This window comes from Anolis carolinensis, chromosome 2 (genome assembly GCF_035594765.1).
Source record: "Anolis carolinensis isolate JA03-04 chromosome 2, rAnoCar3.1.pri, whole genome shotgun sequence".
Taxonomy (NCBI): domain Eukaryota; kingdom Metazoa; phylum Chordata; class Lepidosauria; order Squamata; family Dactyloidae; genus Anolis; species Anolis carolinensis.
In genome coordinates, this window is record NC_085842.1 from 149,446,727 (window position 1) to 149,462,821 (window position 16,095).

At 41.1% G+C, this 16,095-nt stretch overlaps 1 protein-coding gene across 1 annotated transcript; it reads left to right on the plus strand.

Moving 5' to 3' along the window:
- Positions 1 to 3,268: 3,268 nt before the first annotated feature.
- Positions 3,269 to 14,641, plus strand: chmp6 (charged multivesicular body protein 6). The gene is made up of 8 exons (XM_003217048.4): positions 3,269 to 3,427; positions 5,051 to 5,160; positions 7,331 to 7,418; positions 8,601 to 8,687; positions 8,772 to 8,837; positions 9,274 to 9,354; positions 10,184 to 10,238; positions 12,005 to 14,641. The coding sequence occupies exons 1-8, from the start codon at positions 3,365 to 3,367 to the stop codon at positions 12,055 to 12,057; spliced, it is 603 nt and encodes a 200-aa protein (XP_003217096.1). The 5' UTR covers positions 3,269 to 3,364; the 3' UTR covers positions 12,058 to 14,641.
- Positions 14,642 to 16,095: the final 1,454 nt, after the last annotated feature.

Sequence of the window (16,095 nt, forward strand, 5' to 3'; positions counted from 1 at the left end):
AAGGATAATTCCCCAGGGACAAGATCACTTTGCAGTATGTTTTATGCGGTATTAGAAAACACTATTTGGTCTTAACTGATGCAAAACAGAGGTGGTTCCAGACTTCTATTTCTTTAGACTGAGGGATTGAAGGTTCCCTGCCACTTGTCAGCTAACCTGGAGCTATTGCGTAGTCCCTTTTATCATCTTCTGGCTGCCTTAGATTCCAGCTAGTGACACAAAGTAAAATTCAAACAGTAGAAACCAAAGCTGAGTGCAGAGTTAATCTTAGAATTTCCAGTTATTAATATGGGCAAATAAGAAAGCTATCTATTGTTCCTCAGGCTATTTTTGTAGCCTGTCATAAATATATGTATTTAGGCTGAGTATCCCATATCCAAAATACCTGGGACCAGACATTCTCCATATTTTGAATGTTTGGGTACTTTAGAAATGAGAGAAATCTACCCCTCGGAAGGGGAATTCACTCCTGAAAAGAATTATCATGGGGAAAGATGTCTCAACTGAAGCTTTCCATCTAATCCTTGTTTCCACAAGAAGACAAATTTTTCAGAATCCAATTATAAGAAGGACATGAAGTGAGATGAAATCTTCTGAACAAGAGCACAGACAGCAAAAAACACACAACAGGGGTGTTTACCCCTTCCTATGCTATCCAAAGCATATATACACACACACACACACACGGCTGGAGTTACACTTAAAAATGTCCCTATTCTGACTTAACATACAAATTCAACTTAAGAACAAACCTATAGAACCAATCTTGTTCATAAATTGGCAACTGTCTGTATATGGAAATTATAATTTCCTATACATGGGATGTCCCAAAAAATTATCCCATACATAGGAATTTTTTTTTAAAAAAACTAATATTATATATTGTAATATAGCATATACAGTAGAGTCTCACTTATCCAACATAAACGGGCCGGCAGAATGTTGGATAAGCGAATATGTTGGATAATAAGGAGGGATTAAGGAAAAGCCTATTATACATCAAATTAAGTTATGATTTTACAAATTAAACACCAAAACATCATGTTTAACAACAAATTTGACAGAAAAAGTAGTTCAATGCGTAGTAATGCTATGTAGTAAGTACTGTATTTACGAATTTAGCACCAAAATATCACGATATACTGAAAACATTGACTACAAAAATGCGTTGGATAATCCAGAATGCTGGATAAGCGAGTGTTGGATAAGTGAGACTCTACTGTATCTCTATCTATCTATCTATCTATCTATCTATCTATCAATCATCTATCCATCTAATTCTTTCAGATATACAACACATAGAGAATATTTTGTAAAAATTTTAAAGTGTATTTTGTAAATAAAGGTTCATTTAGATACAATTAATCACTTACCCTATATAAGGTGACTTTTGGGATACCCTGTATACTGCAAATGATGATATGGTATTGTAGACAGGAGACAGGAGCAGAATTCAGAATGACTTTAACAGACGAAAGATGGGCCGAAACTAACAAAATGAAGTTCAACAGTGCTCTAGTCATTGCTGTTGTAATTACAGTAGAGTCTCACTTATCCAAGCCTCGCTTATTGAAGCCTCTGGATTATCCAAGCCATTTTTGTAGTCAATGTTTTCAATATATCGTGATATTTTGGTGCTAAATTCGTAAATACTGTAATTACAACATAACATTACTATGTATTGAACTACTTTTTCTGTCAAATTTATTGTATAACATGATGTTTTGGTGCTTAATTTGTAAAATCATAACCTAATTTGATGTTTAATAGGCTTTTCCTTAATCCCTCCTGATTATCCAATATACTCACTTTTCCAAGCTTCTGCTGGCCCGTTTAGCTTGGATAAGTGAGACTCTACTGTATTACTATAATTACTTTATATATATTTTATATATAATTATTACTATATATTACTCTGGTACCACAAGATGCAGAGCTAAACTTAAGAAATGGTGCTACAAGATGGAGTCTCTGACATGTGACACAGACCCCCTACTACAATGCAGTCTGAGCCCTGCCACATGCACAATGGAGGACCTTCTCATACGTAGCAACACCAAAGGCAGCTACTGCTCAAAGGACATTTAGTATAATGCCAAGTTTATACTTTGTGGTTTTTTATACACAATAACTGTATTCTCCATTTGCTTCTGAAAGACAAATAAATTATTACTGTTAGTTTCATCATCTATTGCTTTTTACTACCTTATGTGCCATCTCTTTATATTGTAAATAACATTTGGTTTTACAGTGTTTCTGGCTCAGTGATTGATAGGAAGCTGGACAGGCATAATAAAATGCCTTTTTCAAGCCAAGATGGGGGCTTTTCTTCACAGACATCTGCCACATGATACACTGCCATGTAATGCAGTTTGGAGCAGCATTGTATGGTCAGCGTAGACTCATATAAAGCAGTTACACTGCACTGAGATGAGTCTACAGTCCAGGCATGGGCAATCTTCAGCCCTCCGGGTGTTTTGAACTTCAACTCCCACAATTCCTAACAGCTTACTGGGTTGCTGTGAGTTATCTGGGCTGCACGGCCATGTTCCAGAAGCATTCTCTCCTTACATTTCGGCCCCATCTATGGCAGGCATCCTCAGAGCTTGTGAAGTCTGTTGGAAACTAGGCAAGAGGGGAATGTCCAGGTTAGGAGAAAAAACTCTTTGTCTGTTTGAGGCTGGTGTGGATGTAGCAACTGATCATCTTGATTAGCACTGACTAGCCTTGCATTTCAAAGTCTAGCTGCTTCCTGCCTGGGGGATTCAATGCTAATCAAGGTGGTCAATTGCAACATTCACACTTGCCTCCAATAGACAAGAGTTCTTTCTCCCACCCTGGACCTTCCACAGATATATAAATCCCACTTGCATCGTTTCCCACAGACTTCACAACCTCTGAGGATGCCTGCCACAGATGTGGGCGAAACGTCAGGAGAGAATGCTTCCGGAACATGGCCATACAGTCCGGAAAACTCACAGCAACCCAGTGATTCCGGCCTTGAAAGCTTTCGACAGCCTATCGGCTCTTAGGAATTGTGGGAGTTGAAGTCCAAAACACCCGGAGGGGCGAAATTTACCCGTGGCTGGACACTGACCATGTCATGCATGGATAGGGCAGTGTAGTTGGGCCCATCCTTGGAGAGGAGGCTTCACTCTTCTGACCGGATGGCAAACCCGGAAGTGTCCTTGCCATACACGTGACGCGTCACTCTCCGCTTCCTTCCTATCTCTATGTTCCGTGCTCCCCTGCCAGGGCGCCTCTTCCCGGCGTCCGCGTTCTGCCCAGAAGCGTGAGCCTCGGCGGGCGCCGTAGTGAGGGCTGGGCGGGGCCAGCGTAGGCCCAGGCGGGCGGGGCCGGGGCGATGGGGAATCTGTTCGGGCGCAAGCGGCGGAGCCGGGTCACCGAGCAGGATAAGGCCGTCCTGGTGAGAGAGCCCAGCGGGGCTGGAGGGAGGGAAGGCAGGCCGGCCAGCTGGCCGGCGGCTGTGGGAGCAGCAGGCCCTCAGTCGGCGAGAGAGGCGCGCCTCTCACCAGTTCCTGAGGCTTCCGCTTCCTTCCTGGCCTTGAGGAGGAGATGAGTCTGCACCAGGCTTGGGCAAAGCTGGGCCCTCCAGGTGTTTTGGACTCCAACTCCCACCATTCCTAAGATCCTCAGGGGGAAAAGCAAGGGGCCCGAAGCTGTTAGGCATTGTGGGAGTTGGAGTCCAAAACACCTGGAGGGCCCAAGTTTGCCCAAGCCTGATCTACACTGATAGTTATAGCACTTTGGCGCCGTGTTGACTGTCGTGGCTCAGTGCTTTGGGATTCTGGGATCTGTTTCCAGGCTTCTCCGCCGGAGAGCCCTGGTGCCACCACACACTACAACTCCCAGGATCGCACAGGACGGGACATCCGTTACTGAACCAGAAATGACACTTTCAACCAGGAACATAATTTTTTTCAAATTTTGTTACATAGTGCTATCTAGGATGTACAGTTAGAATGTGGATTATTATCCAAAATGCATTAGTCCAGAGGTGTTTTGGATATTATCATTTGGATTTTGGGATGCCTCTGCATATACATACATAATGTGAGATCTTGGAGATGGGGCCCAAGTCTAAATACAAAATCCATTTATGTTTTATATACACTTTATGTATATAGCCTGGAAGCAATTTTATATATTTAATGTATTTTAATAATTTTGCATATGAAGCACCATTTGTGTACATTGAACCATCACAAAACAAAATATTTTCAACCATCCATGTAGATAATTTTTGGAGTATTTTGAAGTTCAGAACTCTAGATAAGTGATGCTTAATCTGTATCATTACTGAAAGAATAAATGGAAGGCATTGTTTTGTTTTTCTTTCTCTTCCTTTATTTTTTCTATTTTTTTAGAAACTTGCTCCTTTCATACTTTTGATTTCCCCTTTTCTTCCATTTCTCTGTTTTACTTTAGTTAATTCCTTTTCTTCAAAATGTTTCCCAAATAAAAGCAGTGAGGGAGGAGAAGCTAACAGTCGAGTAAGGAATCTATATCCCCCCCCCCCCTGCCATTTTGCCTGGTAAATTGGAGGAGCATCTGGCTATATCCTCATAGTCAGGTGGAATAGGATTGCATCATCTTCGGAAATCCATTCTAGTCCTCCAGAGGTTTCAGCAACTGCTGTAATCTTTTTACATCTGGCTACTGCAGTGTTTCTCAATCTGTGAGTCCCCAGATGTTTTGCCCTTCAAATCCCAGAAATCCTAACAGCTGGTTAACTGACTGGGATTTCTGGGAGTTGTAGGCCAAAACATCTGGGGGCCCACAGGTTGAGAACCACTGGGCTACGGGGACATAGCCAGATATTTCTCAGATTCCCCCACTCTCTATATGGAAGGGGCCATTGTGGAGAGAGAAAGGCATATCTACCTCTGTAAAGAGTATACACAGACATAATGCAGAGTTATGACTTGTATACCACTAACAGGATGCCAGCCATTGTTGCCACTTCTTTATGGTGCTTGTAAGACTTGATGGTACCTCTTCTAATGACCCCATTTCTGTTCTTATTTAGCAATTGAAACAGCAGCGAGACAAACTGAAGCAATATCAGAAAAGAATATCACTGCAGTTGGAGCGGGAAAGGGCTTTTGCTCGGCAACTACTAAAGGATGGCAGGAAAGAGTAAGTCACTTCTGAGTCATGGAGGGCCCTTCCACACAGCCATATAACCCAGAATATCAAGCAGATAATCCACAATATCTGCTTTGAGCTGGGTTATCTGAGTCCTCATTGCCATATAATTCAGTTCAATGGATTTTATACAGCTGTGTGTAAGGAGCCGGAGTTTGAATTTTTCTTCATGGACTTCTTTTTGAGTGGTTTTAGATATCAATGTATTATTAATGTGATGCCGTCACAACCTCACATGGGATGTATTTAGATAGAGAAATGCTGGCATTAAGCGATTTGCTTATTGTCCTAACTGGAAAATGCATTTCCATATTCACAGAAACCTATTATACATTAGATACATTTTCTCTATGCAAATTTTTCCTTGTAAAGCCGTGGTTCTCAAACTGTTCCTCGGGGTATTTTGGACTTCAGCTCCCAGAAATCCCAGCCAGCTTACCAGCTGTTAGGAAGTGTGAGAGTTCAAAACATCTGGAGGAGCACAGTTTGAGGAGAGAATAACCATATCAACTTGTCCTATTTAAGGCAGGCGTGGTTGTCGTAAGTGAAGCTTTCTAATTACACTGATTTAACCTACATAGTGGAGCCCCCGGTGGCGCCATGGTTTAAATCACTGAGCTGCTGAACTTGCTGATTGCAAGGTTGGCGGTTTAAATCCAGGGGAGCAGGATGAGCTTCTACAGATTCTGACAACCTAACAGTTTGAAAGCATGCAAATGTGAGTAGATTAATAGGTACTGCTCCAGCAAATAATGGCGCTCCATACAGTCATGCCAGCTACGTGACCTTGAAGATGTCTACAGACAACACCAGCTCTCTGGTTTAGAAATTGAGATGATCACCAACCCCCAGAGTTGGACATAACTAGATTTAATGTCAGGTGAAAATCTTTACCTAACCTACATAATGACTCAGTAATAATGTTAATAATTTCATGTGCCAGAATCAGTTTTTGATATTTCCTGTTAAACATGACAGAACTAGGAGCTACTTTGGTGCTACACTTTGTGGTTTTTTCTAAAGGCATACACAATGAATAAGGTAAAGCCTTATAGTTCTGTGCAGGAGTGCATGCTTTTATGCGGAGGGTCTTTTTGGATGCATTTTACCTATTGATGTGAAGACGTGCAGAGGAAAAAAAAACAGAGTAAATGGTTTTTGTTTTTTTTATTCCCCAGAAAGAAATGAAAGTTCAAAGTTGAGGAAATGAGAAATTGGTACCTGCATATATATTTTTATAATGAGGAGTAAATGTGCAGTGTCTGATCACTGAGCTACTTTGGGTCCCAGTTCTGGGAAAAAAGCAGATTACAAATAAATATAATAATCATCATGTAGTTCCTGTTCTTGGTAATCTTTTCTTCTTTTTATATGAAAGCATGCTTTATTTTCTGTTTCAAATTATGGTTTTTGCCTACTCATAATAAAGTGGCAAACCAAAGAGATCCCTTACATTTCAAGAACCTTGTTGAGAATGGTACTTCTCAATTAAACATGACAACCTTAGCCTAAACACAATTGTATATTTTTGTAATGTTGTTTACATAATATATTTTATGTTATGTACATATATTTAAGGAGCCCCTGGTGGCTGAACTTGCTGACCGAAAGGTTGGCGGTTCGAATCCAGGGAGGAGGTGAGCTCCCGTTGTTAGCCCCAGCTTCTGCTAAATTAGTACAGTAGTTTGAAAACATGCAAACGTGAGTAGATCAATAGGTATGGCTTTGGCAGGAAGGTAATGGTGCTCCATGCAGTTATGCTGGCCACATGACCTTGGAAGTGCCTATGGACAATACCGGCTCTTTGGCTTAGAAATGGAGATGAGCACCAACCCCAGAGTTGGACACAACTAGACTTAATGTCAAGGGGAAACTTTTACCTTTACATATATTTAAACTGTAAAGGGTACTAATATCACTTTTTTCAATTTTACAAATTACCTACATTTTTGAAATAAAAACAGGAAATATTTTTTCAATGGCTTCAAAATTTCCATAAATGTGTTACATCTCTAGGTCTGCTTTCTGGGTTCTTTCTTTGGATAACTAGTAAAATACTGTTGGAATTTGATGAAACATGGTTGGTTGATACAACAAAATTGTAAAATACTTTAAAGAAGTGGCTTGCATTTGAGGTCAATGGGTTTCTTCCCCCATTTAGGAAAGCCAAGCTTCTGCTCAAAAAAAAGCGGTATGAAGAACAACTGCTGGACAAGACGGAAAACCAAATCAGCAACCTGGAACGTATGGTATGTTTCTGGCCTTGTTTTCAGGGCTTCTGGGGTGGTGGTATTGATGTGCTACTGAATGGATTCTCTTTGCACGAATGGCAGTCCTGAACATAGGCCTCTACTTGAATTAGACCTGTTAGCTTCATTATAACTCAAGTATAAATCAACCTCATGCATAATTGAGGGCACATTGTGAGGCCAAAATTAGGGATTTTAATATGATCCATGGAGGGTTATTCAGTGGAGAGCCTTAGGACTATCCACCATTTCCCTACCCAAACATCAAAAAAAACCATCACTGGTACCACAGCAGAGAGAGTAGAGGGGATCAGTGCTTCTTTTTTGTTCTCCTGGGATGGACTAAGCTCTTGCTTTTGCCACTCTGCTCAGAAAAGGGTATGATTCCTTGGATAAAGAGGTGAGTATTTACATTGACCTGGAGATAAGTCAACCCAGGATTTTTGGGTTGATTTTTTTTGACTAACATTTCTAGATTTATCCATAGGTATATAGAGTGGTGGATTTTGGCAGCTAAATTGACCATTTACCATTGTTTGGGATATAGCGAGATCCTCAACTGAAAATGTTGGAGCATTTGTGGTCTGTGTGGGACTGCCTGCAGGGCTTGTTGACTGTATCTCTGCCAAGGAGTTAGGTTAGCTCATGGCCACCACTGCCAGTGAGTAAAGGAGAATGGTCTTTTTAATGTCATATAGGCTCATCAGTGTTGTACAGAGGTTAGTATCACATAATTGCTGCCTTATTCACCCCTCCCATGAAGACAATAGAAATTTTGCCTGGTGGTTGGTTGATATCATTAAACACTGTCATAATATTCCGTTTTATACTGTACTGCTGTTTTTATCTATTTTATACTGTGAATTGTGTATTATGTTTTTGTTTATTCTATTTTAATTGTGTCATTGGGCTTGGCCCCATGTAAGCCGCCCCGAGTCCCCACGGGAAGATGGTGGCGGGATACAAAAATAAAGTTGTTTATTATTATTATTATTATTATTATTATTATTATTATTATTATTATTATTATTATTATTATTGATTGTTTAGGTGCACAATCTACATTGTACGAACTACTCTTTGCCTTCTTGTATAGTCATTGCTAAGATGGCAGGTAGATGTGGAATACATTCACCGGCAGCACTTCTTAACCCCCTTTTCATTTTTTTTTGCTTCCTTCAGGTTCAGGATATTGAATTTACACAAATAGAGATGAAAGTTATTGAAGGCCTCAAAATTGGCAATGAGTGTTTAAATAAGATGCACCAGGTAAGTATTTGTGAAGATGCATGGACTATATTGGCTATTCGTTCATTTTTCTTTATACGTGATGTATGGTTTCTCTTCCTGTAGGTCATGTCAATAGAAGAAGTGGAAAGGATCATGGATGAAACCCAAGAAGCCGTGGAGTACCAGAGGGTATGTATGCTCTCCATGTGACATCCCAGAACTCCTCTAAGCAGTACCAGGTGCTTATTTTCCATCAGCAAGTTCAGCAGCTCAGCAGTTTAACCCGCTACACCACCAGGGGCTCCTGTTCATTTTTGTAACTGGCATTTTACCCAGTTGGATGTTAAAGATATTTCTCTTGTGCCACCTCCCTTGCTTGAACTTCATGGAAAGAGCCATTTTCTTTTACTGTGTTGTATGCAGATGTCGATTAGCTTAATACATACTCTTAAAGCAAGATTAAACTAGGTATCCAGATATCCTAAACAAGTCAAATATTACCTTTTCTTGAACCATAGTGCTGTTTTATAAATGAGTGTTACTCTGTGTTACTCTTGTGATTCTGCTCTCTTAACAATGTTGCTACTCTTGTGCTATTGAGATACGTGTCCCTTTGCTTTTGCAGCAAATAGATGAGATACTGGCTGGAAGCTTCACTGTTGAGGATGAAGATGCCATCTTAGCAGAATTAGATGCCATCACGCAGGTAAATGTTAATGAGCTGCATTGTGAAATAGTAGGGCTTTTTTTATCAGAGAGACATTTCCTGTGCCAGAGCTGGGCAGTTGATGTACAAAAAGAGCCCTAATTATAGCTATTTTCATCTGTTTATGAATCCCTTAAAGGGATTTCTTGATCATTTCCGTGACATTTAAAGATAAAGAAGCAGAATATTTTTTGACCCAAAGCTAGTCTTCCTTGGCTCTGAAGCAGCAAGTGGGCAATTGCAGCAAGTTTAGAAGTGAGTGGAGGTCCTCCTGCTTGTTCTGAAACTATATGTTAAATGGTACTGAAGATGGCGGCAACCTATGTAAAAAATAAATTGCTGCCTCAGGAAATTTCCAGGAGAGACCACTAACCCTTATTGGTCTAAAAGTTGGAGTTGGTATAATTGCATCACACCACTTGCAGAAGCGAAAAGGAGTGGTGGCGATATGGGCACAATCAATTCTGCCCCTTTGCTCATCAGCACAGGGAAAGGGTGGCAGCAGTGGTGTCCATCTGGACAGAACAGATTAGGCCAAATTTCCAGCTGTTCAAACTGCCCTGACACCCCTAATGCCTCAAGGATAGAAAGTGATGAGCAGTCATCTTGGCACAACCTTTTTTCCAGGGAGTCACTGCAGTGGTGCAATGCTGAAGCTTTCTTCCTGCAGAGTGCTTCAACAGTATTTCCCAAAGAGGGAAAGAATTTGATCTTTTCACTATAGCAGCAGATGGTACTTTTAGGTGAAGAGAGAAGAAGTTGAATTCCTGGTTTAAGGTTTTGCTGTCCACAGAATATGTGTTTTACAACATGCCCTCTCTTTTCATAGGAACAGATTGATCTTCCAGAAGTTCCTTCAGAACCCCTCCCAGAAAAGATTCCAGGTAGCTTTATCTTGTTGCCTTTCTCCCTATGATGTTTCTGTTGTGCACATTTTATATGTTTCTATGAAATATGTTTTATGAGGGAAGTTCAATGGAATGTTTGGCAGGATCTGTTCCAATATTAAGTCTGTAAGCATCTCTGTAAGTTTTTTGTACAGTGGTGCATACTGTATTATGCCAGTCATATTAATTCTCTTGTTGTCCTTTATGGAGTTATCAAAGAGTAATCAAATTTTTTGTAGAGTTAGTTGTATTATCCCCATATCGAACATGAAAGTGGTAGAATTGTAATGATGAAAATGAAAAGAGCAATTTTTAAGAATGTTCATTACTCATTACTCCACGCATGGGTCTTAAAAGGCCACATCCCCTCCAAGTTTAGATGAAGGGTAAAACGGTTTCCCCAAAATGGACTGTAGTACAACTGCTACCTCTAATGGGGTGCTTCTTCTATTTCATCATGTTTTGACCCTTCATAATTACTTGATTTCAATAAAAAGTTCTGTAGAGGTCTTTGAAAAAGTGAAACGGAGCTAGATGTCTGAAAACATGACTAAAAGATGGCTCTTGACCATTAGGGGCAGAATATGCCCCCCTCCTAAAATCTGGGGGTACAAGGACCATGGAGAGATAGATGTAGCCCATAACCTATGCTTGCCCACCCTGACCAAAGGCATGGAGTAGATTCATTGTTAAGATGGGGATTAAACCAGGCTCTTCTATGGTTTTAGAGCTCAGATTCTTAAATACAGTAGAGTCTCACTTATCCAACACTCACTTATCCAACGTTCTGGATTATCCAACGCATTTTTGTAGTCAATGTTTCCAATATATCATGATATTTTGGTGCTAAATTCGTAAATACAGTAATTACTACATAGCATTACTGTGTATTGAACTACTTTTTCTGTAAAATTTGTTGTATAACATGATGTTCTGGTGCTTAATTTGTAAAATCATAACCTAATTTGATGTTTAATAGGCTTTTCCTTAATCTCTCCTTATTATCCAACATATTCGCTTATCCAACGTTCTGTCGGCCCGTTTACGTTGGATAAGTGAGACTCTACTGTAATGTCACTGTTCTTTACTAGATCTTACTAAGATAGATTATATGTAATTACTCCTATATTGCATTGAGTTTGTAAATGTTTATATCATTGCACAAGTTTTAACATGGTGTTCACAGGCATCCTGTGCCCTTAATCCCAGCAAATGTGGATAGGTGACTGTGATATAGCCAAGCTGTCAGAGTGTAGTAAACCTAGGTGTACCTACTTCTTTTTCCATTGTCCCTCCCTCTCTTTTTTGAGAGTTTAGGTTGATAGGCAGAGAAAATGCTGTTTCTTGTCCACTGAGGAGTAAAACTGTAGTGCTCTTATACCAAGGTTACCTCCTCAGGGAGCATGCTGAACATGTACTAGTATCTTTGGGGGAGAGTAATATCTAATATGTTAGCTGTCCTTGGCCATTAAACCGTATCAAGACAACACCAGTAATTCAGTCCTGTTCTGACCCTAATATACAGTCATAGAGAAAATCAAGATCTTCCTGCAGTGCAAATGAAATGCATGGGTCTACCTGAGCAATTAACTATGGTGGGATTTCTCTGTATGAATATGTGGCAGTTTAAATTTCTGCCTCCGATCAAGAAAGCTGAATTCAAGCAATAGAGGGGACTTGATGAACTGTTGGTCAGAGTGTGTTTAGTTCTAGTCTTGTCAGAGAGAGTTCCTCTTCAGATATGTGTTTCCTTTTCTCCACAGAAACATCACCAGTCAGAGTCGAACCAAAGCCAGAGCTGGTGGCTGCGTCTTAACTCCACTTCCCAGGGGACCTTGCAGGGAGCCCCTCAATCCCAGGATGCCTGGGCTGCAAGAAGCCCCCATGGTTTCTGGTCCGCGCTGAACGACCATGCTAGAGCAGGTTTTCCTGCACATAATGGAAGCTGTAACTGGTTATTGTTCCCATATCAAGATTATTTTGTAATGTTCACACTCATCCTCCTCCTTTTTTGTAACTTAAATTGGATTAAATGGTAACTGTCAAACCCTTCAAGCCAAATGCTTTCTACAGACCAGAGCTGCAAACCTGCCTCAGATGCCAGCACAGCCTCTTGCTAACTCTGTCTAAACCCCCTTGGTGTCCCTTTGAGTTTCCGGGCACAGTGAAGAGTTTTGAGCTTTCTGCTGGACAAAGGAAAGAACTGCTGGGAGCTCCTTCAAGCTTCTTTTCGACTTGCCTCTTCAGTCCTTTGGCTTTTCTTGAATGGATTCTCTTTTTATGAATGGAAGTCCTGAACAGGGGCCTCTACTTGAATTAGATCTGTTAGCTTGATGCTGAAATTGCTAGTGGACATCTCCTTGTGCCTAGCGTGCTAGTTGGAGACAAAATAAGGTTACCCAATGTTTACTGTGCAGTTGAGATGAATATACTTACAGTTCTATGCACCAGGGAGCAATGCAAGGCAGCTGGACTTACTCTCTTTGAAAACTGAAAGCCTATTTCTACAGGGGCTAAAGTACGTGCTAAGGATTTATGTGTCTGATCCTACACTAGCCTGCTTTTTCTTCTTTCTCAAAAAATCCATGAAATGAAGGTGATGAACATCTGGAAGCTTCTCTAAAAGAGGAAGGATGTGTTCATTTCAAAGCAGCTTCTTGATGCCTCTTTTTGCTCCCCAGCCTGACATAATTATACAAATTATCCTTTCCTGTGGTGGGGACTGCTTATTGCCTACTTTATTTTCATGTTCTTGAAAGGAGGAGCCAGAAACATAAGCTAGTGCTATCCACACAGGGCTAAATATTGTTTCCCACTTATAGAAAACCTGACTGTCTATGTATCCCCCCCCCCTCAAATGTTGTCATGGGCTGGATCCCAGTTAACTCTATAGTGTCATGGTTTGCCCTGCAGGATGTTGAGGACTTGACCGGAGATCATGACCATGGGCCTAAGCAGCCTTTGTGATTGCTGTCCACCTTGGCTTATCCAAAGGATCCATCCTTAAGAGCCAGCTGGTCTGTGCTGAGCATGACCCTGTGTTTTCACATGACATGGTGTGGCCTTCCTCTGTATGGACAGTTGAATGGGTTGATGCAGATGAAGTCAGAGAGACTCTGAAGGCCCCTGCAGCAATACTTGCCTTTCTGACTTTAGTAGCAGTTCCCACATGTTGACTTTCTTACTGTCTAGAATCAGCAGCTCACAGCACAGCTGGAAAAAAATTCCTCTGCTTAAGGTGTCTCCTCTCCCCTGACCCCAATCATGAGAATGGAGTTGTATCCTTTTGCTCCTTAAAATATGAGAAATAGCACTCTGAGAGTGTAGCGTCTTGTAAACAAGTCACTTTTCAGCAGATCTTTAGCTGAGGCTCTGCTGATTTTGATGCTGAAAGGGTCCATGGGTGTTTACTCTTCAAAGTGCTCAGCCAATACTTCTCTGTTTTCATCCCTTCAACTGCCTTTAATGCCACACCTAGAGTCATCCCTCCCCAGCATGAAAAAGCTGGGCAGTGCATTAGATGAATCTTAGTAGAGATGATAGTTTATATTTGAAGCACACTCCTTTCTCTAATATGCTCACATGGCAGTTTCGAATTGGAAGCATTCCAAAAGCCTTTACACAGGGATAAGGCAGCTGTCAGCCTCCAGATATATTTTTGATTGCAACTGCCTTTACCCTTTGGTTTGGTAATCTAGGCTGTGGTAATAGTAAAAGAAAAATACAGCTGCCCATCCTCCATTATTCTTTGAAAACTGAAAAATTAAGGAGTGCATTGTGGTTTCTTCAAGACTGTATTTGGTGACAGTTGTGACTCAGTATTGCTATTCTTTGTTCACCAGGTGGCAGTCTTCTCCTTATTGTTAATCAACACTATGACAAAACATTTCCTCCCAATCTTAGTTGCTTAATATTGATTGCATTGATTTGTATTTCTTTGAGCAAATGGAAGAGCACAAAGCCTTTCTCACTACTGTTATGGGTATCCTACAGCCATTGAGCTCCCTTGTAGGGAGATTCTTCATGCGCTCTTTGGGTCATGGTTAATAATGTGGCTCAGCACTTGGGGAATAGATGGAAAAGTGTTTCTTCTTTCACTGCCAATAAGAACAGGAAAGAAAAAAGATCTAGTAAAAATTGAAGGTCAGCTGTCCCTGTGGGAGACAGCATTGCAGATGTGCATAGTGGCCTTAGACAGCAACCATGGAGTTAACTAAATTTGTTCCTCTGTGATTACCTAGCCTGCAGTATCTTTGATGAAACCATGTGGAAGTAATCTGCCACCCTCTTGTAAAGGCTCCAGACTCTCCATTTGCTGTAAACAAACAATTTTCATCTCTTGGCTGAACCCTTTGGATGAGAGTGCAAGTGGCAACAATAAAGTATTTCTAATGCCTTCACCCTCTAGCATACAGTGATGTATCTTGTTGGTGGCACAACACAGTCTCTTCTTTGGGACTTGGAGCATTTGGGAGATAACATAGTTACAACTTCTGGGGAAAGCCATGTTATTGATACAGCAGGTAAAGAACACTCAACAATCCTATAACATACATCAAGGACAGTGATGTCTCAGTGTTCCATGCCACTGAAAATCAGTATAGTTTCCAGACTCTTTTAAAGCCATGACTATAGTATCCATACTATTTTAAACATTAAACCTGAAACAGAAGGAAAAATTCAAAGAAGAAAGTGTTGTTGTAGACCTATTGCATTTCTTGCCTACGCTGCTGATGATTGTTGAGCAGTGCCTCATAAGAGCTTGATTAGTTATATTGCAACCTGATTAATAACATCTTCTTTCCCCCAAGAAGTTGTCTTCCACCAGTGATGGATAATCACAAAACAGAAAAGGATCTTGTTTCTTTTGTGTATTGCTAAGAACAAAATAAGGAGCCCTGGTGGCGAAGTGTGTTAAAGCACTGAGCTGCTGAACTTGCAGACCGAAAGGTCCCAGGTTCAAACCCCGGGAGCGGCGTGAGTGGCCGCTGTTAGCTCCAGCTTCTGCCAACCTAGCAGTTCGAAAACATGCCAATGTGAGATCAATAGGTACCCCTCCGGCGGGAAGGTAACAGCACTCCATGCAGTCATGCCGGCCACATTAGCTTGGAGGTGTCTACGGACAACGCCAGCTCTTCGGCTTAGAAATGGAGATGAGCACCAACCCCCAGAGTCAGACATGACTGGACTTAATGTCAGGGGAAGCCTTTACCTTAAGAACAACATAGTGATAGGACACCACAGTGTAGTACCCATTATGCAAGTGGCATTGTCTCTAAATAGAGCACTGCTCAAAGGTTGTCCACAAGGCAGTGTTGTCTCTTCTCACTTAGTATACTTGTTCCTCTTGCTGCTTTATCTTCAGGGAATTGCTGCCTTTTAAATTGGTCATGAGTGGGCACCTTTCCTCCTGTGCTCACTGTCCTTGTGGCCTATGCACGTCCCCTTATGGAGGAGTTGCTCTGGGGGGTCCACCTCCCTTTTTAAATGAAGCTTGTGTAACTGCTGCAGTTACACAAGCCTGGCCCTGATGTGGTTTCTATGCCAACCCAATGCAGTACTGGGCAAAGAAAAGTGTAGAGAAGGGGTTTGCTGAGAGTGGATCAAACTAGTTTTTTTCCTGAGCTCCCACCTGTTTCCTGTAGATTAGGGGTGGACAAAATACAGCCTTGCAGATTTCATTGGACTGGGCTAGTAAGGGATGGTAGCATTCCAGCGGAATTTGAGAGGGTCATGTTCCCCAGCCCTACTATAGATGAACAAAGTTACTTGCTTGCATTGTTCTGACTTGCAACATTCAGTTATCCATGTTATATTAGATGCAGGCTTTAAAGAAACTGTTTTCTCCTTTTCT

Coding starts and splice junctions, on each gene's coding strand:
- chmp6 (XM_003217048.4), top strand. CDS start 3,365: ATGGGGAATCTGTTCGGGCGCAAGCGGCGGAGCCGGGTCACCGAGCAG. Junction 7,419..8,600: donor TCAGCAACCTGGAACGTATG/GTATGTTTCTGG, acceptor TGCTTCCTTCAG/GTTCAGGATATTGAATTTAC. Junction 8,688..8,771: donor GTTTAAATAAGATGCACCAG/GTAAGTATTTGT, acceptor CTCTTCCTGTAG/GTCATGTCAATAGAAGAAGT.